This window comes from Mesoplodon bidens, assembly GCF_964165515.1.
Source record: "Mesoplodon bidens genome assembly, chromosome: 18".
NCBI classification, from domain to species: domain Eukaryota; kingdom Metazoa; phylum Chordata; class Mammalia; order Artiodactyla; family Ziphiidae; genus Mesoplodon; species Mesoplodon bidens.
In genome coordinates, this window is record NC_138175.1 from 58,239,818 (window position 1) to 58,266,575 (window position 26,758).

The 26,758-nt window shown below is 54.3% G+C and overlaps 1 protein-coding gene across 2 annotated transcripts; it reads left to right on the forward strand.

Annotated features, from left to right (window-relative positions):
• The first annotated feature begins 416 nt into the window (after positions 1-416).
• ZNF444 (zinc finger protein 444) lies at positions 417-14,892 on the forward strand. 2 transcript variants are annotated; one of them, XM_081217375.1, is made up of 4 exons: positions 417-539; positions 7,322-7,655; positions 12,155-12,239; positions 13,711-14,892. In XM_081217375.1, the coding sequence occupies exons 2-4, from the start codon at positions 7,344-7,346 to the stop codon at positions 14,292-14,294; spliced, it is 981 nt and encodes a 326-aa protein (XP_081073501.1). In that variant the 5' UTR covers positions 417-539; positions 7,322-7,343; the 3' UTR covers positions 14,295-14,892. The 2 variants fall into 2 exon arrangements, with proteins under 2 accessions (XP_081073501.1, XP_081073502.1); XM_081217376.1 differs by lacking the exon at positions 417-539 and adding an exon at positions 824-884.
• The last annotated feature ends 11,866 nt before the right edge of the window (positions 14,893-26,758 follow it).

Genomic DNA, 26,758 nt, shown 5'->3' on the forward strand with positions numbered 1-26,758 from the left:
CATTTCCTGAGAGCTAGGAGGCTCCAGCCTCCTTCGGTTTCCACGGCAACGTCGCCATGGCTCCTCCTTCTCCCTTCGCCCACCGGCTCCCACCTTCGGCACGTCTGCGCATGCCCGGGGCCCGCCCGCGCGCGGGCCAATGGGGAGGCCTACACGTGTATTCTGGGAAATGTAGTCCAAACCCTGGCTCTCTGAGAGGCCATGTTTGCGAGGACCCACAGGCCGCTGGCAGCCCTTCGATGCATCTTGGGAAATGTAGTTCCTGCTCTGGCGGAGCCATTCGGGGACGGGCGTGAGTGGGTCGCCCCGGCGAGAGCCAATGGGAATCCAGTTTTGTCGCGATGCTTTGTGGGAGATGTAGTTCTGGGTGAAGCCGGCGGGGTAGTGGGGGGAAAGGACCACTGGGTTTCTGGGAGTGTTGGGGGGAGGGGGACAGATGAGTTTGGCGCAAAGCCTGCCGGGGCATGGAGTCCTGGTGAGCTTTGTGCGCATGTGCGAGGTGGCGAGGGGGCTTGGGGGGCCTCGCCCGGGAGAGTGAGGTGAGCGAGGGGGGCAAGGAGGGAGGGATTGGAGGGGGGCGGTTGGACGGGCTTTGGGGAGAGGGGGGCTGGAGGCCGGAGGAGAGAGGAACGGGAGGGTTGGGGGAGGGAATGAAAAGAGGGACCGAGAAGAAGGGGGAGGGGAGCGTGAACGGGAGGGGGAGGGTCGGGAAGTGGGAGGGTGTTGTGGGTCCCGGAGGCGGAGAACGCGGGGGAGAGTTGGAAACTGAGGGGGGGGTAGTGGGGGAGGGTCGGGAAGTGGGGGGAGGGGGAGGGGACTCCAGCAGCGGGTGGGCTGGGCCCTGCCGAGGCGTCCGGGGGCGCCGGACGGACCGGGTCGGAGAGGTTTGCTGGAAGGGGCTCTGGGGGAGGGTCGTGGTCCAGACGTGGGTGGGGTGCAGGTGGTTCACGTCGTGCATGTCTTTACAAGTTGGGTCTCACTTTTGTGGAGTTGTGAGATTCCCGAGGATGAGCTGAATTGCCCTCTTTCTTTTTTTCTTTCTTTCTTTCTTTTTCTTTCTTTCTTTCGGGTGCCCTCCCCCGCCACTAGCTTGTTGCAAGGGACTAATTTCGTAGGCGTGCAGTGCTTCAAGGCTGTGTTTGCTCTTGTTGGCGTGTGAGGCTGCCCTCCTCCCCGTCAGCCCCCATCACCCTCTTTTATTTGCTATTTTAACCCCTACTCTTCCTCATACTTGGATTTAATGTGTGTGCTTCTGATCGAAGCTATATCCCTAGCACCTCACCAAGTAACAGTAGTAGTAAAGGTTAACTCTGGTTGAAGGCTTGCTTAGCACAGCTGGGTGCTGTTCTCAGCATCTTTGTTTTCCTTACATCTTGAATTCTTACTGCTACTCTTGGGTATGACTTCTCTCCCCATTTTACATCCCGGGAAGGGAGATTTCTTGTGTAAAAGGTTCTATACCTTGTCCTGGGACGACTAGCTGGGAGAGGGCAGGGCTGGGATTTGCTCCAGGGCCCTTTGCTCTGAGTAAATATTTGTTCAGTGGACCGGTGGTTTTCCACCAGGGTCAACTGTGCCTGCCCCCCTCCCACCTCGGGGCACTCTCTGGAGACATTTTTGATTGTCACAGCTGGGGAGATACTGCTGGCATACTGTGGAAGGAGGCCAGGGATGCTGCTAAACACTGTAGGTTGCATAGGATGGCTGCCACACAGAATTGTCCAGCGCTAAATGTCACTAGTGCAAGGGTGGGAAACCCAGGGGTGGATCAGCAGGTCTTCACTGAACACTTACTCTGTGTGGGATGGGGCCTCTTCTAATTCATGCTCCTAGCAACCCCTGTGGGGAAGGAGTTACTCTTAGATCTGTACTACAGGTGAGGAATTTAAGTCCAGAGAGGGCCCAAGGTCACACCACTGATAAGTGGCTGAATTAAAAGCAGAAGCCAGGCAGGCAAGCTCCAGAAGCTGTGTCTCGTTATTTTTTCCATTTTTTTTTGCGTTTTTAAAAACTTATTGCAGTTTAGTTGATTTACAATGTTGTGTTAATTTCTGCTGTACAGCAAAGTGATTCAGTTATACACATATATACATTCTTTTTTATTTTGTTTTCCATTATGGTTTATCACAGGATATTGAATATAGTCCCTATGCTCTACAGTAGGACCTTGTTGTTTATCCATCCTATATATAATAGTGTGCAACTGCTAATCCCAAGCTCCCACTCCATCCCTCCCCCACCCCCTTGGCAACCACCAGTCTGTTCTTCCAGAGCCCTGCCTCTTAACCATTAAGTTAATGCAGCAGGCGTGGGCTCTGGATTCGAATCCTGCCTCTCTGTCACTCTCTGCGTGTCCATTTATCTCCTTCTTTACAGTGGGGCTCATCTCCCCAAGTCGCACGGCTGTTGGGAGGGACAGGTGGGGCAGAGTAAGACACAGGCCTCGTGGCGGTCTCCTGAGGCCTCCAGGGTGCCTGGTGGGCTGGACGATGCTACCGGCACGCACAAAGGCGTGTTACAGTTGCTTTCATGGAGGCAGCACAGAGCACTGTGGCAGCTGCTGGAGCCACTGGCCCTCACTGAATAAGAGGAGTTGCTTTTCACAGCAGAGGGACCTTTTGTGTGTGTGAATGTATTTTGCTTTGTTTCTTCTTATTTTTTGTCAAGCTATAATTGACATATATTCGTTTCAAGTATACAACATAACGGTTTGTTACTTGTATATATTGCAAAACGATGACCACAATAATTCTAGTTAATATCCATCGCCATACAGAGTTACAGAATTTTTTTTCTCATGATGAGAACTTTTAAGAGCTGTTCTCTCAGCAACTTTCTTTTTTTTAAGATATATATATTTTAATGCTTTTTAAAAAAAATTTATTTATTTTTGCCTGTGTTGGGTCTTCGTTGGCATGCGTGGGCTTTCTGTAGTTGCGGCTAGCAAGGGCTGCTCTTCACTGAGGTGTGCGGGCTTCTTATTGCGGTGGCTTCTTTTGTTGCGGAGCACAGGCTCTAGGCGCTTGGGCTTCATTAGTTGCGGCACGCCGGCTCAGTAGTTGTGGCTCACACGCTTAGTTGCTCCGCGGCATGTGGGATCTTCCCGGGCCAGGGCTCGAACCCGTGTTGCCTGCATTGGCAGGTGGATTCTTAACCACTGCGCCACCAGGGAAGCCCAACTTTCACATATACAACAGAGTATTATTAACTATAGTGGCCAAGTGGTACTTTACATCCCCAGGAATTAGTTCTTTTGTAACTGGGAGTTTGTAAGTTTTGATTCTTTTCACCATTTTGCCTACCAGCACCCCCACCCCTGCTTCTGGGAACCACCAGTCTGTTCAGTGTATCTATGAGTTTGCTTTATTTTTGTTTTTTTTGGATTGCACATGTAAGGGAAATTGTACATTTGCCTTTCTCTATCTGATTTATTTTGTGTTATCATAATACCCTCGAGGTCCATCCATGTTTTCACAAATAGTAGTATTTCATTCTTTTTTATGGCTGAATAATATTCCATTATATTTATTTATATATGTATTTATATTTGTATATTCCACTTTATATATATATATATATACACACACACATATATATATTTTGCATCTTCTCTGTCCATTTATCCATCAACGACACTTAGGTTGCTTCCATGTCTTGGCTGTTATTAAAAATAATGCTGCTTTGAACGTCGGGGTGCATGTGTTTTTTCAAATTAGTATTTTTGTTTTCTTTGAATACATACCCAGAAGTAGAATTGCTGGATCAAACGGTAGTTCTATTTTTTTTTAAACCACTTTTTTTTAAAATTAATTACTTTGTTTGTTCTTTTTTTTTTTTTTTTTTTTGGCTTGTGTCGGGCCTTCGTTGCTGCGCCTGGGCTTTCTCTAGTTGCGGCGAGTGGGGGCTACTCTCTGTTGCGGTGCGCCGGCTTCTCATTGCGGTGGCTTCTCTTGTTGCAGAGCACGGGCTCTAGGCGTGTGGGCTTCAGTAGTTGTGGCACATGGGCTTGGTAGTTGTGGCTTGTGGGCTCTAGAGTGCAGGCTCAGTAGTTGTGGCGCACAGGCTTAGTTGCTCCGTGACACATGGGATCTTCCCGGACCAGGGATCGAACCCGTGTCCCCTGCATTGGCAGGCGGATTCTTAACCACTGTGCCACCAGGGAAGTCCCCAGCAGTTCTAATTTTTTGAGGAACCTCCATAGTGGCTGCATGGAGTGACCTTATTTATCAGTCAGTATTTGCTTTCTCAGGAGCAGCCCCTGAGCTTGGTGACCCTGGGACCCAGGGAAGAGTCCGTCTGGCCCTGCCTCAGGGGCTAACCTTGGACAGCTGGGAGCGTGCGTCCCTGTGGTCCTCCCTGAGGTCACAAGCCCCTTCAGCGTGACTCCCAGGGCCTCACTCATTCAGGTCAGACTCCACTCCTGTCCCGGAGGGATCTTGCTCACAACAGAGCAGGCTTCTCTGCCTCTTCTGAGACTCGGCTCTGGCCCAGGTCTTCTGGGAAGTCATTCCTGCCGCTGCTGGGCTAGTCAGTCCTTAAATGGAAGGATGGGTGGGTGGAAGGTGATGCTGTGACCGGCTCCAGGGCCAGACAGACGCCAGTGTGAGTTCAGCCCCTGCCACTTATTAGCTGGGTGATTTTGGGCAAGGCCTTCACGTTCTCCATCTGCAAACTGGGGGCAATAATGCTAATCACACAGGACCGGTCATCCTGTAAATTTTCTTTCAGTGCCAACAAGCATGCCGGGCTCTGTATATGTGGCCTCTTGCCCTTGCAACGCTTAAATTCTAGCAAGGGAAATCAGCACCCAGATACGCTAAGACCAGGTCTTATTAAACGCTGAGATGAAATTAATACAGTGACATGACAGTCATTGCGGGGGAGGGCGTGTCGTGATTCCGGGAGGCTGTCCAAGGGGGGAAGGATGGCCTCTGGCCTCAGACGTGAGAAGGAGCCAGCTGAGCAGAGGTGGAGCTAGAGGGTGGCAGTACAAAGGCCCTGAGGTCGGGCCAGCCTCGAGTCGTAGAAGATCATCAGTGTGTGGCAGACGGGCATGGCTGTGCGCCAGTAAAACTTGACTGAAGGGCTTCCCTGGTGGCGCAGGGGTTGAGAGTCCGCCTGCCGATGCAGGGGCCACGGGTTCGTGCCCCGGTCCGGGAAGGTCCCACATGCCGCGGAGTGGCTGGGCCCGTGACCCGTGGCTGCGGAGCCTGTGCTCCGCAACGGGAGAGGCCACAGCAGTGAGAGGCCCGCGTACCACACACACACAAAAAAACTTGACTTAAAGAGGCTGCAGGGACTTGCCCGGTGGTCCAGTGGTTAGGACTCTGCCCTTCCAATGCAGGGGGTGCAGGTTCGATCCCTGGTCGGAGGACTAAGATCCCACATACCACACTGTGGGCAAAAACAAACAAACAAACAAACAAGAGAAAACAAAGCAAAACCCAGGCTGCAGGCCAGTGGCTCTTGAAGGTTTTAAACTCAGGACCCCTTTATACTTAAAAATTTTTTGAAGACCCCCCCCAAAGCACTTTTGCTTACAGGAATTACATTTATTGGTATGTGTCATGTTAGAAACTAAGGCTGAGAAAATTTCAAAATGTTAATGCATTTAGAAATTGCAGTAATCAACTTTCCATATGTTAAGATAAATAACACTTTTTTTCTTAATTTTTTTTATTGGCGTGTAGTTGATTTACAATGTTGTGTTAGTTTTAGGTGTACAGCAAGGTGAGTCCATTATACGTACACATATAGCCACTCTTTTTCAGATTCTAGTCCCATATAGGTCATTACAGAGTATTGAGTGGAGTTCCCTGTGCTAGACAGTAGGTTCTTATTAGTTATATGTTCTATATATAGTAGTGTGTATATGTCAGTCCCAATCTCCCAATTTATCCCCCCCCCAGCAAATGACACTTTTTATTTATTTATTTTTAAATAACACTTTTTAAATGAAAAATAACCATGTTTCCCTAAATGAAAAGCTGGAAACAGGGCATCATTTTTTTGCACATCTCAGTGTCTGACTTGAACAGCTGGGTTCTCCCATCTGCCTCTGCTCTCAGCCTGTGGCCTCTGGAAGGCCCCAGCATACACTCAGGAGAGAATGACAGCGAAAGAGGCTGGTAACCTGTGTTAGGAAAATAGCTCTGACCTCGAGGTACCCCCCGGAAGGATCTTGGGGATCCCGGGGGTCCCCAGGCCATTCGAGGAACACAGTTCTAGGCCGGGGTTTCTTAGGGGCTGGGTCCTTCTCTGCTGGGGGGCCATCCTGTGCACTGTAGGGTCCTTAGCAGCATCCCCAGCCTCCACCCACCGGATGCCAGCAGCACCGCTCCCCCACCCCCATCCAACGAGACCTTTCTAGATGCCTCCCCGGGGTAACGTCACCCCTGGTCGAGAGCCACTGCTTTGCGTCACCCTCACGACTGAAGCCACTGCATGTGTGTTTCCTCCTTCGGGAAGGGGAAGAGGAAGTGGAGGGCACGCGGCTGCCTGGGGGCACCGGGGCGCAGGTCTTACAAAAGGAGAGTGGGGAGAACGGATAAGGGGGGCCTCTTGCAGTCTCTCGCGTTGCCCTGAACCCAGACGTGATAGGGGGCCCCTGAGCGTCGTGGCCTGCTGGGCGGCCGTGACAACACCACCGACCAGGCGGCTTCAACAACAGACATTTATTCCTCGCAGTTCTGGAGGTTGGGCGTCCGGGATCAGGTGCAGCCAGGCTCGGTGTCTGGTGAGGGCCTCTTCCCGGCTTGCAGACGGCTGCTTCCTGCTGTGTCCTCACACTCAGGGGAGACAGATCTCTTCCTACGAGGACATTAGTCCTGTAGGAGCCCGGTCTGATGACCTCATTTAGTCTTCATTTCCTCCTAAAAGCCCCATCTCCAAATACATTTGGGGCTAGAGCTTCCACATATGAACCTGGCGGGGGGTACGGACGGACATAGTTCTGTGCACACTGGCTAGTAAGGAAGAGATTGGGGGGGCTTTGGAGCAAGCATCCTAGGGTGTCTGCCTCGGGGACGTGGGTTGGGACGTAACCAGGCATCGATGGTAGTGATGACAACTCACATTTTCCCAAGCATGTGCTACGTGCCGAGATCCGTTCTAAGTTCTCGGTGCACGGGGAGGCTGCGGGGTAGAGGGAGGACAGGGAGGCCACACGAGGCCGGCGAGCGCGCGCTCCTGGGTGCGCGTCAGCGGCGCGCACGCACGCACACACGGGGCGTGGTTTTCGACCTCGTGCCCACGCAGAGGCGGGGGCTTCCGGGGGATGAGACGGAGTTCGGCTCTCACTGCTGCTCTTCCCCCGCGACAGGCGCTGCCGTCCCGCCGGCCCCATGGAGGCCCCGGCCGCCCAGCCTGTGAAGCAGGAGTGCCGGGCCGCCGAGGGCCTGACCCTGGACTCGCCGTGGCACCGCTTCCGCCACTTCCACCTGGGCGACGCCCCGGGCCCCCGCGAGGCGCTGGGCCTGCTGCGCGCCTTGTGCCGGGACTGGCTGCGGCCCGAGGTGCACACCAAGGAGCAGATGCTGGAGCTACTGGTGCTGGAGCAGTTCCTGAGCGCCCTGCCCGCTGACCTCCAGGCCTGGGTGTGCAGCCGGCGGCCCCAGAGCGGGGAGGAGGCCGTGGCCCTGCTGGAGGAGCTCTGGGTGAGCGGGGGCGGCTGGCGGGAGGGGCCTGCACCGCCGCGTCCCCCCACCCCGGGCCTGCCGTCTGCCTTGCCCAGGGCCGGGGGTCCTCAGCTCCACACTGAGACAAGCACAACCGGCTCCATGGGACCCTGAGGTCCAGGGTGTGGTCGAGTCGGGTGGGAAGGTCAGGCCAGCGAGCACGTTTAGAGGGACTGCGCACAAGCGCACCCTCCTGATACTCAGTGCGAGTCCGGGGTCCCCAGGACCACCCTCAGGTCTGACAGCTCAGTGGAAGGCTTCAGCAGTCCCCGACAGCGGCCTGCGCACGGCTGTGGCCGCTCACAGCGGAAGGACGCAGGTTAAATCGGCCGAGGAGGGGCAGCAGAGCAGGGTCCAGGAGGTTCCTCCCAGGGGATTCGTGGGTGGTGCCAGCTCCTGGCGACAACGTGTGCAAGACACGGAGCATCGCCAACCAGGATGCTCCCCGCACCTCCGCGCCTGGAGGTGTTGGGGCTCCAGCCCCCGTGAAAGGCTGATCGGGTACCATGTGGCCCAGAGCCTCCACATGAATTATGTTGGAGTGTCCAGCACGGCCCAAGGCCCCTAGCAGGCAGGACGTGCTGAGCGAGGGCTCAGCGGTCCCCTCCCAGCAGGTGAGGGCAAAGGCCAGACCTCTCTCTGGGTAAGGTCAGCCCTTGGCTGCACCCCAGGGGTCAGCGGACTGCAGCCTGAGGGCCAGATCTGCCTGCCTCTGGGGCTGTGGTGTGACATAGCCTCACGGGGGCACGGCCTCGCCGTCCACTCGTGTGTCACCTGTGGCCTCTTTCTCCCCAAGGCAGAGTTGAGTGGTCGCGACAGGGACCAGAGGGCCCACAGAGCCGAAAACCTTTGCCCCCTGGCCCTTTCAGGGAAAAGCCTGGGCACTGGCAGGTACCAGGTGATTCGCGTGTGCAGAGTTCGGGGATCCCAGGACCACCCCCGGGTTCAGTCGTTCATGGGAAGTACTCAGAGCTCGAGGAAAGCTGCTGTTCATCACAGTGAAAGGACAGAGAATAAAATCGGCCGAGGGAGCAGGCGGATGGGGCAGGGAGACCCTCATGGAGCTTCCTCGCCTCGGGTCATGTGGACAGCATGAGTATTGCCAACCGGGGGACCAGGGGGGCTCCCCAGCCTCTGTAGACATGGCTTCCCAATCGGGGAGGCTGACCTTAATCTCAGGTCCGTCTGGGGGTCAAGCCGATACAGCAGGGCCAGACCTCCCCCAGATCGCGCTATCAGCACGGCCTGCCTGTCCCCATGCAGTCCTGAGGGGTGGGCCCTGGAGGCTATCATCCTCTCCATTTCAGAGATGAAGGTATGAGGCTCAGAGAAGTCGAGTGACTTGTCCAAGGTCACACAGCCAGTTGGGGGGGGTGAGAGGGACAGAACCCATGTGCTGTGGCCCGAGATCCCTGCCTCTGTCCCCTGCTGGGTGCCAACACCTGGCTCAGCATCTTCCTGGGGATGGGGCTCAACCTTGGCACAGTCCAGCATCCTGTGCCTGTGACCCGGAACCAGAGAGCCCACAGGCCACCTGCAGGCCGCCCCCCCCCCCCAGCAGTATAAAGTTCCCAGGCTTGTGTGCCTGGGAATCGCAGGGTGGCCGGGCAGTGCAGCTTCCCAGGCTCCACTCCGGGGCGAGCCGGCCCGCATCCTGCTCCACCCTGCCTGCACACCGGCAGGCGTCACCTGGGGTTACCGGGCCCCACTGAGGCCAGGGAGCTGGGAGTTTGGCGTCCACCAGTCTGAGCGGGGACTCCTGGTGAGACCATGCGCTGCCCACCTCCCCCCGCAACTGACCCCTACATGGGAAGTAACATGCTCAGGCCCCCCAAGCAGGTCTGTGGCTGGAGGTGCCTGGGACCCAGGTGGCCCCGTGCCAGCCCCGCCCCACACCTCAGCACATCCTTGTCTTGACCCTCTTCTTCGAGGAACATGTCCTGAGCCATTGGAGCAAAGGCAGGTGGTTGGACACCTCCATCCCTCTGGCTGTGCACTTGCTCAGTGTCCACTGAGGGCTGTAGTGAGAGGCTCCGGGGGTCAGGACCCTCTGAGGTGGTGGGGATGTAAAGTGGTGCATCCGCGGTGGGGAGCAGTCTGGCAGTTCCTCGGGTTGAACGTGGAGCGGCCACGTGGGCCAGCAGCCCCACTCCTGTGTGTGAGCCCAGAGAAGTGAAAACACGTCCACACGTACCTCGCATGCGATACAACCTGAGTGGTAGCAAGTCGGCGTCACTCGTAACAGCCAAAAAGTGAAAACAACCCTCATCCAACGGCTGGTGAGTGGATCAACAGAACGCGGCCTGTCCACGCAGCAGGACACCACTCAGCCATAGAGGAGTGAAGCCCTGACACGCTACACTGTGGACGAACATCAAAAACACGAGGAACACATGAAAGAAGCCGGTCACAAGGACTTTTCGTTGCATGATTCCGTTGCCGTGAGATTCGCAGAAGAGTCAGGTCCATAGAGGCAGAGAGCAGATTAGTGGTTCCCGGAGGCTGGTGGGGAGGAAGTGGGGAGTGACTGCTGATAGGGACGGGGTACAGGGGCTGGGGGTGATAAAAATATTCTCGAATCCATTGTGGTAATGGTTGCACAACGGAACGTACCAAAAACTGGGGAATTGCAATTTAAGTGGGTGAATTATCTGGCATGTGAGTCATGTCGCGATAAAGCTGCTATTTATAAAAAGATTGGCGCCAGGGTCAGCACAGAAGTGGGACAGGCCAGTCCCTGCCCTCCTGGAGCGTGCGAGCCCAGGCAGCTCCCCTGGGAGGTCGACCAGGCCTTTTGCGGGGAAAATGACTCCATACCAACTCTTCCCGACATCTGAAGAGGAAGGAACATCCCAGCTCATTCTACAGGGCCGGCGTTTTCCTGGTACAAAACCAAGGAAAGACAACTGTAGGCCTTCCTCCTTCATCTCAAAATAATAATGTTGAGTGAAAGAAACTAGACCCCCCGCCCCCTGGAGAAGTACCGATTTACTGTACGGCTCTATGAACATGAAGTCCTAGCAGACAGAGACCACTGGATCGTGCCGGGAAGCACAGCAGTGGTTGCCCTGCTGGAGGGACGGGGGGAGGTCACGGATGTGCACAGGGAAGCTTGCGGGGCCACGTGTGTGTTGTGGGGCTTCATGAGCGCATATGCACGTGGAACTCCTCGGGTCGTGTGCCGTGAACCATGTGCATTTACGCATGTCACGCTTCGATGCAGCTGCTGGGAGTGCAGTGTGGAGGGTACCGGGATGGGGGCGCCCTTGAACCTGCAGGAGGTGGCAGAGCTGGTGCTTGGCCAGGGCCTGCAGGGTGTGTAGGAGGGCAGGCCGGGCACGGCTGGGAACGGGGCTCCAGGCAGAGGAAGAGCGCGTGCAGAAGCATGGGGCTCTGAGCGCCTGGCACACCCAGGACACCATCGGCCGTTTGCTGTTGCCTGGGCTTAGAGGTGCAGGCGGGGCCCCGGGCAGAGGTGGGAGCTGAGCGCGTGGCAGCGACCAGGCCACAGCAGATGCGAGTGACGGGGCAGCACCTGCATTGCTGTAATGCCCTGAGCCACACTAATCTGCTGAAGTAGCAAGGTGACCGTGCGGATCCTCCCGCCACCACCAGACAAGGTGGGCACCTAGGGATCCCTAACGACGAGCTTTCATAAAAGGCCCTGGAAGCTTGCTGCCATCTGCTCACCAGCTGGTAGAATTGTCGACATCGCTGGTCTTCAGCCTAACAGCTGCTTGGGTCCAAAAGCATTGAAACAAGTGAAATGTGAGAAGGGGGGTTGGGTGCCTGTAACCCCTGGCAGCTCTTCCTCATCAGCACCAGGAGAATTCTGGTCTTTTCCTGGAGGCATGGGCTCGAGGAACAATGAGAAAGAGTATAAAGGAACCAGAAGTAGTGTGAAGCTTCTTTTTAAACCACTGGTCTTCTGGCTGGTGCCATGCTGCTCGGAGCTGTCCACTGGTTGAGCTGGGAAAAGTTCCGTTCTCAACTTCCTTTATTTTTTGCTGAGTTAAAAGTAGCTTCTCTGTTTTCCTTCTGCATTTTGTCGAGGAGTTTTCAAAAGGCATTAAAAAGCTAAAATAAGATTCAAAGCAGGTGCATCAGTTATCTGCTGTGTAACAAATCGCTCCAAACTTAGTGGCTCAGAACAGTAAACATTTATCACCTCGGGCAGCTTCTGTGGGTCAGGAGTTTGGGGCAGTGCTGGCTCAAGGTCTCTCACGCAGTTGCATTTAAGCCCGGCTGGGGCTGTCCTCACCTGGAGGCTGGCCCAGGGCTGGAGGATCTGATTCTGAGGCGGCTCCCTCACACGGTGGTCAGCTGGAGGCCTCCACATGGGCCTCTCCGTGGGGTGGCTGAGCATCTTCCAGCTTGGCAGCCGGCTTCCCCCAGAGTGAGCGGTAGGACTGAGAGGGAGAGAAGTAGAGGCTGTGGCTCAGGTTGCTCAGTTGGGGTTGTGGTATCTCTGGTTTCAGGGACCAGCAATGAGGGCACCTCGGGATGCTGCCGAAGGCTCCGGGGTCGGCGTGGGAAAGGAAGACGGTGGGGTCACGCCCTCAGGTGAGCAGCTCACCCCTTCCCCACAGCGCGCCCAGCCCCGGGGGACCCTTTCCTGTCCGTCCTTTATTTGTCCAGTGAACATCCCTGCTGTGAGCCAGGCCCCGTGCTGGCACCAGGGCGGGAGCTGAATCAGACACGCCCTGCCCTGGAGGACATGGCGAGTGGGGGGTCAGACAGGACAGCGAGCGCCCATGATGCACCAGGCGTGGTCCCGCCAGCTCGCCAGAATCCCGCGCCCGCCCTTGAGATACGCGGCATCATCAGCTACCTTTTGTAGCTGCAGGAACCCAGGCACAGAGAAGTGAAATAACTCCCCCAGGTTCGGGTGCCGGCCAAGCCAGGGTTGCACCCCGGCAGCCTGACCCCAGAGCCTTTGAGCCCCAGTTCTTCGCGGGGCGAGACCTCCTGCAGTCATGCTCTTCCTGACCCAGGCACTGTGCAGGACTCTCTTCTCTTTGGCCAGCCTGGTGCCGATGTCCGGGCCGGGAGCTGGGGAAGGTGCTGGCTCCACCCCGACCACAGGCATTAGGGTGAGGAAGGGAGAATCAGATTGAATCTCGTCAAAGCGGGGAATAGGCCCGGGAGGCAAAACCCGATGATGCCCACCACAGGCAGAAAGGTGACTCTGGTAGCCGGCGTGGACTCAGGCGCCTGGAGACCTGGTGGGGGAGGGTGGCACTCACCTTGTGCCAGGGCCGTGGCTGGAGAGGACGGAGGAGCTGGGGATCATCTCTGAGGCCACGTGTAGAGGTGGCAGGATGGGGGCCCTTCTGATGACACCATCAGGACCTGTAGAGCCCGGGTTGCGGGGGGCGGTGCCTGTGGACCTCCAGAGGGGGGTGGGTCGGAGAGGGAGCAGCGCTGGGACGTTGACTGGGAACCCGAGGCAGTGCCCTCTTATGTCCCTAAACGGGGACCACAGCGGGGTTGCAATGAGACGGCACACCAACGTGCTCGGCACCGTGCCCGGCACAGAGGGAGAGACTAACAGGTTTTTATCACACCCGTCCTAGTGTGACACTTAAACGTTGCTTATCTCCTTGGAATTCCATAGAGCAGTTTGGAAACCTGAAGAAAGGAAATGTGTGGTTCATCCACCCACCCGACTTATCCATCCCCACTTACCCACCCGTGCACCCACGCATCCATCCATCACCCAATCCATCCACCCCAACATCCGTCTACACACTGTCATTTATCACTTAACCGCCTATCGATTTCCTCCTCCCGTCCATCCACCCATCCATTCGTTTATTGGGCACTTACTCTGCACCAGGCCCTGTGCAGTACGGGGACCCAGGGATGAACCAGAAGCTGGCGGACAACGCTCTTCCCTCCCGGAGGGCTCCCTGGCGTTAAGCGTTCCCCTCCTGCCCCGGGACCACCCCTCTAGCCAGGACACGGGCCGCCCTCGCGGCCTGCCTTGCCCGGCTATGCCCTGCGCCCGCCCTGACTGCGCCTTTGCCTGCAGGAGACGCGGCCCCCGGGGCTGAGGAACTGGCGACGGGGGACGCCCAGGCCGCGCGCCCTTACAAGCAGGAGCCGGGCAGTCCCCAGCCAGCGCCACCGCCCCCACCGGCGCCCGGCCTGCCCGCCTTCCTGGCGGCCCCGGGCTCCGCGTCCTGCCCCGAGTGCGGCAAGGCCTCGCTGAAGCCGGCGCACCTGCTGCGCCATCGTCAGAGCCACTCGGGCGAGAAGCCGCACGCCTGCCCCGAGTGCGGCAAGGCCTTCCGGCGCAAGGAGCACCTGCGGCGCCACCGCGGCACGCACCCCGGCGGCCCGGGGCCGGCCCTGCGCCCGCTGCCTGCGCGCGAGAAGCCGCACGCCTGCTGCGAGTGCGGCAAGACCTTCTACTGGCGCGAGCACCTGGTGCGCCACCGCAAGACGCACTCGGGCGCGCGGCCATTCGCTTGCTGGGAGTGCGGCAAGGGCTTCGGGCGCCGCGAGCACGTGCTGCGCCACCAGCGCATCCACGGGCGCGCGGCGGGCGCGGGCGGGGCGGCGGCGCCGGGCCCCGAAGGCGGGGGTCCCTTCCCGCCCTGGCCGCTGGGGTAGCCCCCGCCCCGCCGTGCAGCCCCTCCCGTCCCTCACCGGCTCCTCTGCCCCCGTCTCTCTCCTCCGCCGGCCCCTCCTTTGTCCCGACCTCCTGGTGCCCCAGAGCTCCCTGCTCCTTCCCAAGTCTCACTTTACGTCCCAGACCCCACTCCTGTTCGGATCTCACGCCGTCCTCGTCCTCGCGGTCTCTCCCGCCTGTAGAAGGAGGCTCCGCAGTCCTTCCCTCTCCCCGGTGGGGGGCAGGGCTGGCCAGGAGCCCAGGAGAGGAGCGCAGGGCAGGAGCAGCAGGCGGGGCCCCTGGTCTAGAGGAGGCTGGAGGAAGGGGACTGGGTCTTGTCCCCAGGAGACACCCCCCAGGACGGAGTGGGGGACGGCTCCGACAGGACACCCACCCCCAGGAGACACCCCCCAGGGCGGAGTCGGGGACGGCTCCGACAGGACAGACCTGGGTTTTGGCAGTGGGCTCCCTGGTCTGGCTTGTCTCTCTGTGAGCCGGAAGGCATGGGATGGACAGAGATGCCTGCCCTTGGGAAGTGCGTCGGAGACGACAGTTCACCAGCATCTGGAGACTAATAAAGCCACTGATAAGTTGTGCAGACCCCGAGTGCCCTGCGTTGTGTCCTGGGGGCTGCCCTCCCCAAGCTGCCCAGGATGGGAGGGGCATTGTGGGCCCCACCTCAGACCTTCCCAGCTGGCAGGGCCCTGGGAGCCTGGGCCCAGGGGGCTGGTTCCTTGTCCTTGAGCCTAGAGATGAGATGAACCCCGTGAGAGGTGACAGAGATGAGTTCTCGCGGGGGTCTGCTCTGTGGGGGAAACGCAGGCACGCGCCACCTTATGGAGCCCACTCACTGCCCCAGGAGCAGGTCTCCCTGCTTCCACCTCACAGAGGCCGGACTCAGCCCAGCACCCAACAGTTTGGGTTGGAGTCTTGGCCTTAACAGCTTCCAGGCTCCATGATCTCAGGTCACCTCCCCCTCTGAGCCTTGGTATTCACATCTGTAAATAACAACAATGGCACACACATCCCTTCCTAAGGGCAGGTCACCCCCTTTCATTGGGGGACCCTCAAATATCAGTGTCAGTAGGTCTCTCTGGTGGCCCGTTTTCCATAGAGGAAACCATCCGGTCTCCTGCTGGGAGTGGTCACAGGACCCTGGTGGCCGCCAACCTGGGAGCCCCGGGGAAGGAGGTGGGGGCCTGGGGCAGGCTCACTGCTGGGGGCAGCCCTTGGCCAGCCTCCTCTTCAGGGTCCTCAGTGCAGCTTGGGCTCCAGACCCTGGTCCCTCCTCTCAGGGGAGGAAAGGCAGCTGCCTTGTTTGGGTGTCTTGGAAGGAGAGCTCTGGCCTGACCACGCCCCCTGCTGACGTCCACCCGACCTCCCGGGTTCCGTGTTGCCTTGGGCTCCTGTGTGTCCAGCGCCCGAGCCTGGCTGGGCTTCTGCCGGCTGAATCGTCCATGGTCACTGCCATAGGCTTTGCTCTGCCAGCTCCTGGTCCAGTAAAACCCAGGCCACCGGTCACACCTGGGTGGCTGCAGGGGAGTCTGGGAAAGCAAGTAGCTGGACTGTCCGGCATTTACACCCAGAGCCGGGCCCCACCTTCCGAGACCCATAACAGCTGGAGGAGATTTGGGTGCCAGGTGGTCTGCAGGTAACTGCCAGGGTGCCTTGGGCAAACCCTCAGGCCTCAGCACCCACCTTGTGAAATGGGGCTAATAACACAGGCCAGACTCAGCCCAGCACCCAACGGCTTGGGTTGGAGTCTTGGCCTTAACAGCTCCCAGGCTCCATGATCTCAGGCCCCTGAGAAGGGGCCCATTCTGGAAACTAAATGAGGGAATGACTGCAAACGCTTGCACTGCCAGACCAGCAGAAGCAGTGAGCACCGAGGGCACCTGTAGTGGCAGGGCTCTCCTTCCACACTAGAGTTCCATGTTGCCACGTCTACAGCAGAGGAAGCTGGCTTCAAGAGGCCACGTCATCTGCCGCAGGACCTTACAAGGGAGCTGGCAGGAGCACAAGGCGGGAGAGTGGAGGTGTCAGGCCACGGGGCTGGGGGCTGAAGACTGGGTCTGACGATAGCGTGCCATGTGCCAGCCCCTCTTTCAAGCACTTAAAGCCATCAGGTTTTTTTTTTTATTATTATTGCGGTACGCGGGCCTCTCACTGTTGTGGCCTCTCCCGTTGTAGAGCACAGGCTCCGGACGCACAGGCTCAGCAGCCATGGCTCACGGGCCCAGCCGCTCCGCGGCATGTGGGATCCTCCCGGACCGGGGCACGAACCCGTGTCCCCTGCATCGTCAGGTGGACTCTCAACCACTGTGCCACCAGGGAAGCCCCCATCAGGTCTTTTAATCGTCATAACCCAAGGAGGCAAGCACTGTGGTTACCCCCATCCCACAGATGAGGGGCCCAAGGTATCGAAAGGGTGCGTGGTTGGGCCGCAGTCACAAATCTGAGCTGGGCGTCTGGCCCGGCGTCCTGATGCCTGCTTGTCACCCAGCAATAATGCTTAGTCCAGCTCCTACCGTCGCTCAGGGGCCCAAGCCTCTGCCGCCAGCACAACCGTGACTTGGACTTGGGCTTGTTAAGCCTTCATCCCTGACCTCCCTCTGGGGACCTCCCACCCCAACACACTGCATCCATCAGTGTGGACGGTCCCTCGAGATGTCCCCCCCTCCACCTTTGTGTCACTGGGGATCACAGTGCTGTATGAGCCTCGGGCATGGTAGGGGTTGGAGGGGGAGAAAACACCTCCAACAGCTGGGAAGATGAAGAGCTCTGACAGCCAGAGGTTCGCCTGTTTCCACGCAGGTACCCACCCGCACCCCCTGTCTGCCTGCCGGGGAGCGCTGGTCCCACCTTGGCTCCCACACCTGGTGATGGGCCATGCCTTCCTCCAAGGCTCGCACAGTGGCCGGGGTCGGGGTGGGAACGAGAAGCTGGGAGGCTGAAATGGAACAGAAAGACCCTCTGCATGGCGGTAGGAAGCATGTGCCCTGCTGCTGATGGTGCAGGTGGGCGCAGGCAGGACCAGCTGGCAGGACTCCAGATTCTGTAGTGTGTCAGCATCATCCGTGGTGGACTCACGCCCTGACCCCCACCCCATCCCAAAAACCTCCCGTGCTCGGCCACACACAGGAGCACTGGTGTAGCCCTGTGCTTCACAAGGCTGTTGGGATGTCCACCCTGGGAGAGGAGGAGGAGGAGGTGCACGCACACTGTTCAGGAAAGGTTGTCCAAAACCCGGAAAAGGGTGAGAATTCAGCTGTGCAACCTTATAAAATCATGCTAGAGTGTTAAAAACAACCACCACCAAAAAAAACCCCCCGAGTTTCCTGTAACTCCTTGCAAATGAAACTGTGTCGGGCTAACAGTCGTTTGGAGAGGGGTTGGTTCACCACTCCTGCCAAGTCAGAGGTTAACCCGAACACAGCTAGGTGGGTGTGGGGACCAGGTTTATTCTGTCTGGCAGACGGAGCAGCCAGGTGTGGAGGTTGACCGTCTGGCGCGGCATGAACCAGTTTTAAGCAGCGGCCCTGCTTCGGCATCCCTCCCCACCAACCACACAGCCCTGGTTCATCCAGTCCTAATCCAGCAAGCTCCGCATCCTGCTGGTCTGTCGGAAAGAAGCCCAATAAATCATCAACCCCGCACTGGTATCTATTCGTATGAGAATTTTTTTAAAATCAATAATTATGACTTTACTGAATACTACCCGAAGCTGGAGGCAACGAACTAGAAGTATCCACAGAAGCATGACCTTCTCTCTTCGAAACATTCCGGGCAGTGACAGCAGGGAGAAAGAAAGAAAGAAAGATAATCAGATCTATAGCACCACCCCCACCCCACTCACAAAATGACACAACACATGTTAAGAGAGTCCATAAACGTAGGAAAAAATCCAAGATACAGTCGGTTCCCCGGGTCACCAGTGAGGAGATGGAGGTCCACAGACCCGCAGAGAATCTACCACAATCCCACAATCGGCCAGTGAGATGCAGGGATGCCTCCTCACTGCCCCTCTCTTGAGTCAGGGCAACGACTGAAGCTTGACTCCCCAAATCCCTTCTTTTTGGGGCGTGAAGTGGTGAAAACATGAGTGGGGAAGTGGGGGCGTTGGGATGACACTGACCTCTGAGTTATTTGCGGGCAGGAGAGGGAGAGGGGTCTTAATCCTAATCCAGATCCCCAACCCCAACAATAACACACCCACGTCCTTTAGAGGGTTCATTGTAATCCCTTGATTTTGGTCCAAGATGAGGAGGAACTGACTGAGGGAGATGCAGGAATATTCAGCACAATGGACAGAGGTGCTTGCTCGAAGCTGAGCCACGGAAAAGAAGGCTGCCTGTCTCCTGACGCCCAGGAAATCTCTCTTTACCTCCTTTCTCAGGCAGGAAAGAGCTTTCATGCAAATGGTTTTCAAACTGCACAAGGACCTCCTGTGTGTTGCTTCATTGTGTGTATGTGAGGGGAATTCTCTGATAAGACTGAAAAGACAAATATGGGTCTAAAACTTTAAATCTGAGCAGATTTTTACAAATGTTAAGTGGCTGGACCACACATCACGTGGGCAGCGGTTTTTAGAACCTGCCTAACTCAAAAGAGGTACAATTCGAAATCATTCACGTGTCTGTTTAGAGAGAAACCCCCTTTCCCATCAAAACATTTAACAGCCCTCCTCAAACCATCATGGTAACCAGAGTTGTTAACAAGAAGTACACAGCCTGCCATGGTCATGATAAGGTCTGGCCCCATCTTTTTATTATGATCTTTTAGCTCATTTTATTTTACTATTAAAAAAATTTTTTTTTCCCTGTACAGTTTTGCAGACTCTGAAGGAAGAGTCACTTGTGCGATATCTGGCAGTAGCATTCCCGGCAGAGCCAATAGCAGAATGCTCTCTCCTTTCCCACGCTTCTCAAGATTCTACCCCCTTTTCCATTCCACTAATAGTATCTGTGCACCTACAAGGGAGGCCAAAGCTGGAGAGATGCAGCCACTCCCATGAAGGAGCCATCTCCCACACGAGCATCTCTGTACCATTTCCCGTGCTCCCTCTGACTCAACATCGAGAGGTTGCCTTGTGTTCTTCTCTCTTAAAACTTTTCACAACTTGGGCTTCCCTGGTGGCGCAGTGGTTGAGAGTCCGCCTGCCGATGCAGGGGACACGGGTTCGTGCCCCGGTCCGGGAAAATCCCACATGCCACGGAGCGGGCTGGGCCTGTGAGCCATGGCCACTGAGCCTGTGCGTCCGGAGCCTGTGCTCCGCAATGGGAGAGGCCACAACAGTGAGAGGCCCGCGTACCGCAAAAAAAAAAAAAAAAAAGAGAAAAAAAAAACTTTTCACAACTTAACAACAACAACAAAAAACAAACCACCCAATCAAAAAATGGTCAGAAGACCTAAATAAACATTTCTCCAAAGAAGAAATACAGATGGTAAATAGGCACATAAAAAGGCTCAACATCACTAATTATTAGAGTAATGCAAAACAAAACTGCAATGAGGTATCACCTCACACGTGTCAGAATGGCCATTATCAAAAAGTCTACAAATAAATGCTGGAAATGGTGTGAAGAAAAGGGAATCCTCCTACACTGTTGGTGGGAATGTATGTAGGTGCAGCTGCTACGGAAAACAGTATGGAGGTTCCTCAGAAAACTAAAAATAGAATTACCATATGATCCAGAAATCCTACTCCTGGGCATATATCCAGACAAAGCTATAATTCAAAAAGATACATGCACCCTTGGGCTTCCCCGGTGGTGCAGTGGTTGAGAGTCCGCCTGCCGATGCAGGGGGCACGGATTCGTGCCCCGGTCCGGGAAGATCCCACGGGCTGCGGAGCGGCTGGGCCCGTGAGCCATGGCCGCTGAGCCTGCGCGTCCGGAGCCTGTGCTCCGCAACGGGAGAGGCCACAACAGTGAGAGGCCCGCGTACCGCAAAAAAAAAAACACAAAAAACAAAAAACATGCACCCTTATGTTCATAGCAGCACTATTCACAATAGCCAAGCCATGGAAACAACCTAAATGTCCATCAACAGATGAACGGATAAAGAAGATATGTATACACACACACACACACACACACACAATGGAATATTACTCAGCAATAAAAAAGAATGAAATGATGCCACTTGCAGCAACATGGATGCAACTAGACATTATCAAACTAAGTGAAGTTAGAAAGAGAAAGACAAATACCATACGATATCACTTATATGTGGAATCTAAAATATGACACAGATGAATCTATGTATGAAATAGAAACAGAATCATGGACATAGAGAACAGACTGGTGGTTGCCAAGGGGGAGGAGCTGAGGAAGGATGGAGTGGGAGGTTGGGGTTAGCAGATGTAAGCTTTTATATATAGAATGGATAAACAACAAGATCCTACTGTATAGCACAGGGAACTATATTCAATATCCTGTGATAGGGGAACTTCCCTGGTGGCGCAGTGGATAAGACTGCGTGCCCCAATACATCTCTCTCACTGTTGTGGCCTCTCCCGTTGCGGAGCACAGGCTCTGGACACGCAGGCTCAGCGGCCATGGCTCACAGGCCCAGCCGCTCCGTGGCATGTGGGATCTTCCCGGACCGGGGCACGAACCCGTGTCCCCTGCATCGGCAGGCGGACTCTCAACCACTGCGCCACCAGGGAAGCCCAGTTATCTATTGTATATATAGTAATGTGTATATGACAATCCCAATCTTCCAATTTATCCTCACCCTCTTCCCCCACCCCCATAACCATTAGTTTGTTTTCTACATCTATGTCTCTATTTCTGTTTTGTAAATAGATTCATTTGTAACATTTTTTAAATTCCACGTATAATGCCCGTGTTCTTAACACACACACACACACACACACACACACACACACACCAATAACAAAGAAACACAAGGAAACTCTGGGTGTTGGCTCGTCCTAGGTTTGGCTCCCCCTCATGGTGACAGGGTGATATAACAACTCCTAGGGCTTTGGGCTTTTTAAGGAAGAGAGATGTATGTATATGCATATCCATATTCATAGCCATATATGTAGAGAGATATGCTTCCAAAAACTCTCAAAAGAGCAAGGAAGTGTTGTCTTTTTGTCTTGTTTATGGTTTCCTTTGCTGTGCAAAAGTTCTGAAGTTTCATTAGGTCCCATTTGTTTATTTTTGTTTTTATTTCCATTGCTCTAGGAGGTGCATCAAAAAAGATCTTGCTGTGATTTATGTCAAAGAGTGTTCTTCCTGTGTTTTCCTCTAAGAGTTTTACAGTGTCTGGTCTTACATTTAGGTCTCTAATCCATTTTGAGTTTATTTTTGTGTATGGTGTTAAGGAGTGTTCTAATTTCATTCTTTTACATGTAGCTGTCTAGTTTTCCCAGCACCACTTATTGAAGAGACTGTCTTTTATCCATTGTATATCCTTGCCTCCTTTGTCGTAGGTGCATGGGTTTATCTCTGGGCTTTCTATCTTGTTCCATTGATCTATGTTTCTGTTTTTGTACCAGTACCATATTGTCTTGATTACTGTAGCTTTGTAGTATAGTCTGAAGTCAGGGAGTCTGATTCCTCCAGCTCCGTTTTATTCCCTCAAGACCGCTTTGGCTATTCGGGTTCTTTTGTGTCTCCATACAAATTTTAAGATTTTTTGTTCTAGTTCTGTAAAAAATGCCATTGGTAATTTGATAGGGATTGCATTGAATCTGTAGATTGCTTTGGGTAGTATAGTCATTTTCACAGTATTGATTCTTCCAATCCAAGAACATGGTATATCTCTCCATCTGTTGGTATCATCTTTAATTTCTTTCATCAGTGTCTTATAGTTTTCTGCATACAGGTCTTTTGTCTCCCTAGGTAGGTTTATTCCTAGGTATTTTATTCTTTTTGTTGCACTGGTAAATGGGAGTGTTTCCTTAATTTCTCTTCCAGGTTTTTCATCATTAGTGTATAGGTATGCAAGAGATTTCTGTGCCTTAATTTTGTATCCTGCAACTTTACCAAATTCATTGATTAGCTCTAGTAGTTTTCTGGTGGCATCTTTAGGATTCTCTATGGATAGTATCATGTCAGCTGCAAACAGTGACAGTTACACCTTAATCTAATACAGTGTTGCATGTCAGTTATTTCTCAGTAAAACCGGAAGGAAAAAATACATTAAGGGGATAGATCGTACATGACAAAATAAAGAAAAAACTAAAAAAAAAAAAAGCCCACGGAAATTTTTGAAGGTGGTGGATGTGTCTATTGCCTTGATGGCATCACAGGTGAATGCATATGTCCAAACTTACAAAGAGGTACACTTTAAATGTCTGTAATTTTTTGCTTATCAATTATACCTCAGTAAAGTGTGTGTGTGTGAGAGAGAGAGAGAGAGAGAGAGATTTGTGTCAATACACTACACACACCAAGGACTTACAGCAGTGGTTTTTAAAGCTTTCTTTTCATTCCCAGTCGCTGGTCCTAGGAAGTCTTCTATTTCCACATTGGTGAAATGTGGATTAAGAGAACCCACTTCACAGTAAACAAACTCACGACCCTTTCTCTGCACTGCTCTGCAGCCCTGAGCGCCCACCCCTCCGGCCCTCAGACGGCTCTGTCTGTCCTCCTGGTCCTTCTTGTCATCCTGCTCAGCCTGGCGGAGACTCCAGCCTCTGCTCCTGTCCACCGGGTGAGACCTTCCTGTCCTCCTGCACACCTGTAGCATCCCCTGTCACTGCCCTCCTAGGAAGAGAGTTCTAATGTTCCTGGCTGAGATGGGGCCAGGGAACAAGTTGTGAAAATATGAGAAGAGGGACTTCCCTGGCAGTCCAGTGGTTAAGACTCTGCGCTTCCAATGCAGGGGGACAGGTTTGATCCCTGGTTGGGGAACTAAGATCCCACATACCACGGGGCATGACCAAAAAAATAAATAAATAAAATATGAGAAGAAAGATGCGGAGTTGATTTCACCTCCTCGGTCCCAGGAGGGTAGAGCAGAACACGGGTGGAATACAGGGAGTGGGGGCTCAGCTTATCCAAAGCAAAAACTTCCTAATGACTAGTGTTTGCCCAGAGATGCCCAAAGATGCCTTCCAAGGTAGAGCTTCCCGTCACTGTAAATTTTCAAGGCTGTAACAAGCAGGATAACCCCCTGGAGGGCGTGTTAACATACAAGGCACTGAGTGCCATCCCCAGAGTTTGTGGTGGGTTGAGTCTACATTTCTAACCAGTTCCCAGGCAATGCTGGTGCTGGTGGTCCTGAGACCACATTTTGAGACCCCCTGATTCAGAGCCTGGGCCGTGGAGACCGGGCTGAGTTGGAAGTCCCGTTCTGTCACTTTCTAGCTGTATGACTTCTGGCACGTTGCCTATTATCTCTCTCTGTTGACGATCCTCTGCAGGGAGCAGGGGTGGCAGGCTCTTAGAATGACCTTCAGCAGGTAGTCAGTGTGACTGCCGCATGTTGGGGTACCAGCTATGCTCCATGGTGGCTGGGGGTAAGCCACTTCAGTTTCTTTGAGTTTCTCTCTTTCTATATAACTAGGGGATAATGATCCCCATCTGATGGGATGTTCAGGGGATTTTGACATGGGCTAGTTGTTGTGAGGTGCTTTCTTGGCCCCAGGACCAGTGCTAAACCCTGAACATGCACTGGCCAGTTCTATCCGGCAAATTCGAATGTAGACTTTATCGTGTTACTTCCCTTTGACAGAATGGAAAACCAAGGCTTATCAGCAAGACAGGAATTAACAAGTGAACATCATGATCTAGACAGACAAAACTGCAAAGTGAATGGATGTGTTTCCTAGGCCATAATCCTTTGGAGTATAGGTACATAATAATTGTTCAATACATGTACGTTATTCCTATTATGTTAAAAAAAAGAAAAAAGAAAACCAAGACTTAAATATTCAGGACACATAATTGCTTGGGTCTGAATTGTAGCTCTGCTATGAATCGTGTTCATTCAGGCAATTAGCCCAACCTTTCTGAGCCTCAGTTTCTTCTTCTGTTAAACAAGGCTCGTAATGATTGTGACCTGCCAGGGTTGTTGGGAGGATTAGGTGAGTGAATATGTCAAGGACTAGCCCCAGAGCCGGCTTCATGGGCAAGCAGCCTGCAGAGCCACGCAGGACCCCAGCCAGGAGGGGCCCCACATGCTGATGCCCCTGCTGTCATCTTGAAATCTTTAATCGTGTTCATCGAGGGGCCTCATAGTTTCATTTTGCGCTGGGCCCCCTAGATTAGGTAGCCAGTCCTCCTTGGAACGGACGCTGGCATGTAGTAAAACCCACAGTCAATGTTAGCCGTGATAATGATCAAAGCAACTCAGCACCTCACCTGCAGCCATCCAGTGATGCAGCCTGGATTTGATCCTGGGTGTGTGTGTGTGTATGTGAGAGAGAGAGAGAGATTTGTGTCAATACACTACACACGTCAAGGACTTACAGCAGTGGTTTTTAAAGCTTTCTTTTCATTCCCAGTTGCTGGTCTTAGGAAGTCTTCCATTTCCACATTGGTGAAATGTGGATTAAGAGAACCCACTTCACAGACTAGTGGTTAAGCGGCGTGCTGACCCACGTCTTCCCAGACCTGTGGGATGCTGGCTGCCCTTTCTGTCTCTGAGTCTTCTCGCTCCATCTCTGTCCAGGGGTGAGGAGGCTGGACCCTCAACAGTGCTGGCTATCTCCTGGGTTGCGGTGAGCGAGCCTGCTCTGAGCGCTCCATCCCTGGCTCGGGCCTGTGAGCAGTGCATTGGCAACCCTGTAACAACCCTAAACTCACATTCCCGCAAGGCCATGGGCTTTATTTCCTGACCTGTCTTGAGGGTTAGTCTAACAGAGTGATGGGCTGCATGGATCCGGGAGCCAGAACGCTGGCTTCAAGTCCCGGCTGTGCCCCTGGCTTGGTGTGCCACCTTCATCTCTCAACACCAGAGTTTCCTCATCTGTGACAATGGGTATAACAACGTCCCCCTGCTGCATGAGGATGTTGTGAGGATTAGATAAACTACAGCAATTCCTGGGAGGATCCTCCATCCTCGCTCCCCGTTCCCCCAAGCTCATCTCCATTGGGTACTTGCTGTATACTTGGGATGTGCTGCTTCGTGACAGTTAAATCAGTCACATGCCAACACTTCAGTGACACAACGGTGTGGCAGAGCGGAGAGGATGTGAGGTTTGGATCCAGACGCAGTTGGGCTCAAACCCAAGTTCTGCCACTTCGTGGTGGGGTCACGTTGAGCAAAGTCTACTTGTCAAAGCCACAGTCCTCTCCCTGGCAAGTAGGGATGGTCAGCACGTAGCCTGTTCCCCCCGATTCGGTGGAGGTGCCCCATCCGACGAGCAGTGCTCTGGGTCTGCTGGATTCTGTGTGTTCTCCCTGCCTTTAAAGACCACCTGGTCGTGCCCCCCCCCCGCCCCAATCCCCGGCCAGGACTGATGGAGGACGGAAGGAGAAGATAGCCCTCGGGATCCCAGACCTGTGGAAGACCATTGGTGAGTGAATGGGTAGTTAGACTGCCCTGCCCTCCATCCCCAGCACTCTATTCCACCTGCCTGTTGCTGGTTTTGGAAACTGTTTGTTTTTTTTTTCAACCGTAAAATAAATTTACTGCTGATAACTTTATAGATTTACTCCTTGTTTTTTTTTAACATCTTTATTGGAGTATAATTGCTTTACAATGGTGTGTTAGTTTCTGCTTTATAACAAAGGGAATCAGCTATACATATATCCCCATATCTCTTCCCTCTTGCGTCTCCTTCCCTCCCACCCTCCCTATCCCACCCCTCTAGGTGAAAAATATGGAATGCTTCACGAATTTGCGTGTCATCCTTGCGCAGGGGCCATGCTAATCTTCTCTGTATCGTTCCAATTTTAGTATATGTGCTGCCGAAGTGAGCACATACTCCCTGTTTTTGATGTTACAAACTTTAGGGTCTTTGAGATATGCAGGATCCTTGTATGTAACTGATGTAAACCCCATTATTTGAGCTCTCACTCTTTCGGGTCTTTGTTGCTGGGCGCCGGCTTTCTCTAGTTGGCGAGCACGGGCTTCTCTTGTTGCGGAACATGGGCTCTAGGTGCACGGGCTTCAGTAGTTGTGGCACGCGGACTCTAGAGTGCAGGCTCAGTAGTTGTGGCACAAGGGCTTAGTTGCTCCGTAGCGTGTGGGATCTTCCCGGACCAGGGCTCGAACCCATGTCCCCTGCGTTGGCAGGCGGATTCTTTTTTTTTTTCTTTTGCGGTACGCGGGCCTCTCACTGTTGTGGCCTCTCCCGTTGCGGAGCACAGGCTCCGGACGCGCAGGCTCAGCGGCCATGGCTCACGGGCCCAGCCGCTCCACGGCATGTGGGATCTTCCCGGACCGGGGCATGAACCTGCGTCCCCTGCATCGGCAGGTGGACTCTCAACCACTGCGCCACCAGGGAAGCCCAGCAGGCGGATTCTTAACCACTGCACCACCAGGGAAGTCCCAAGCGTAT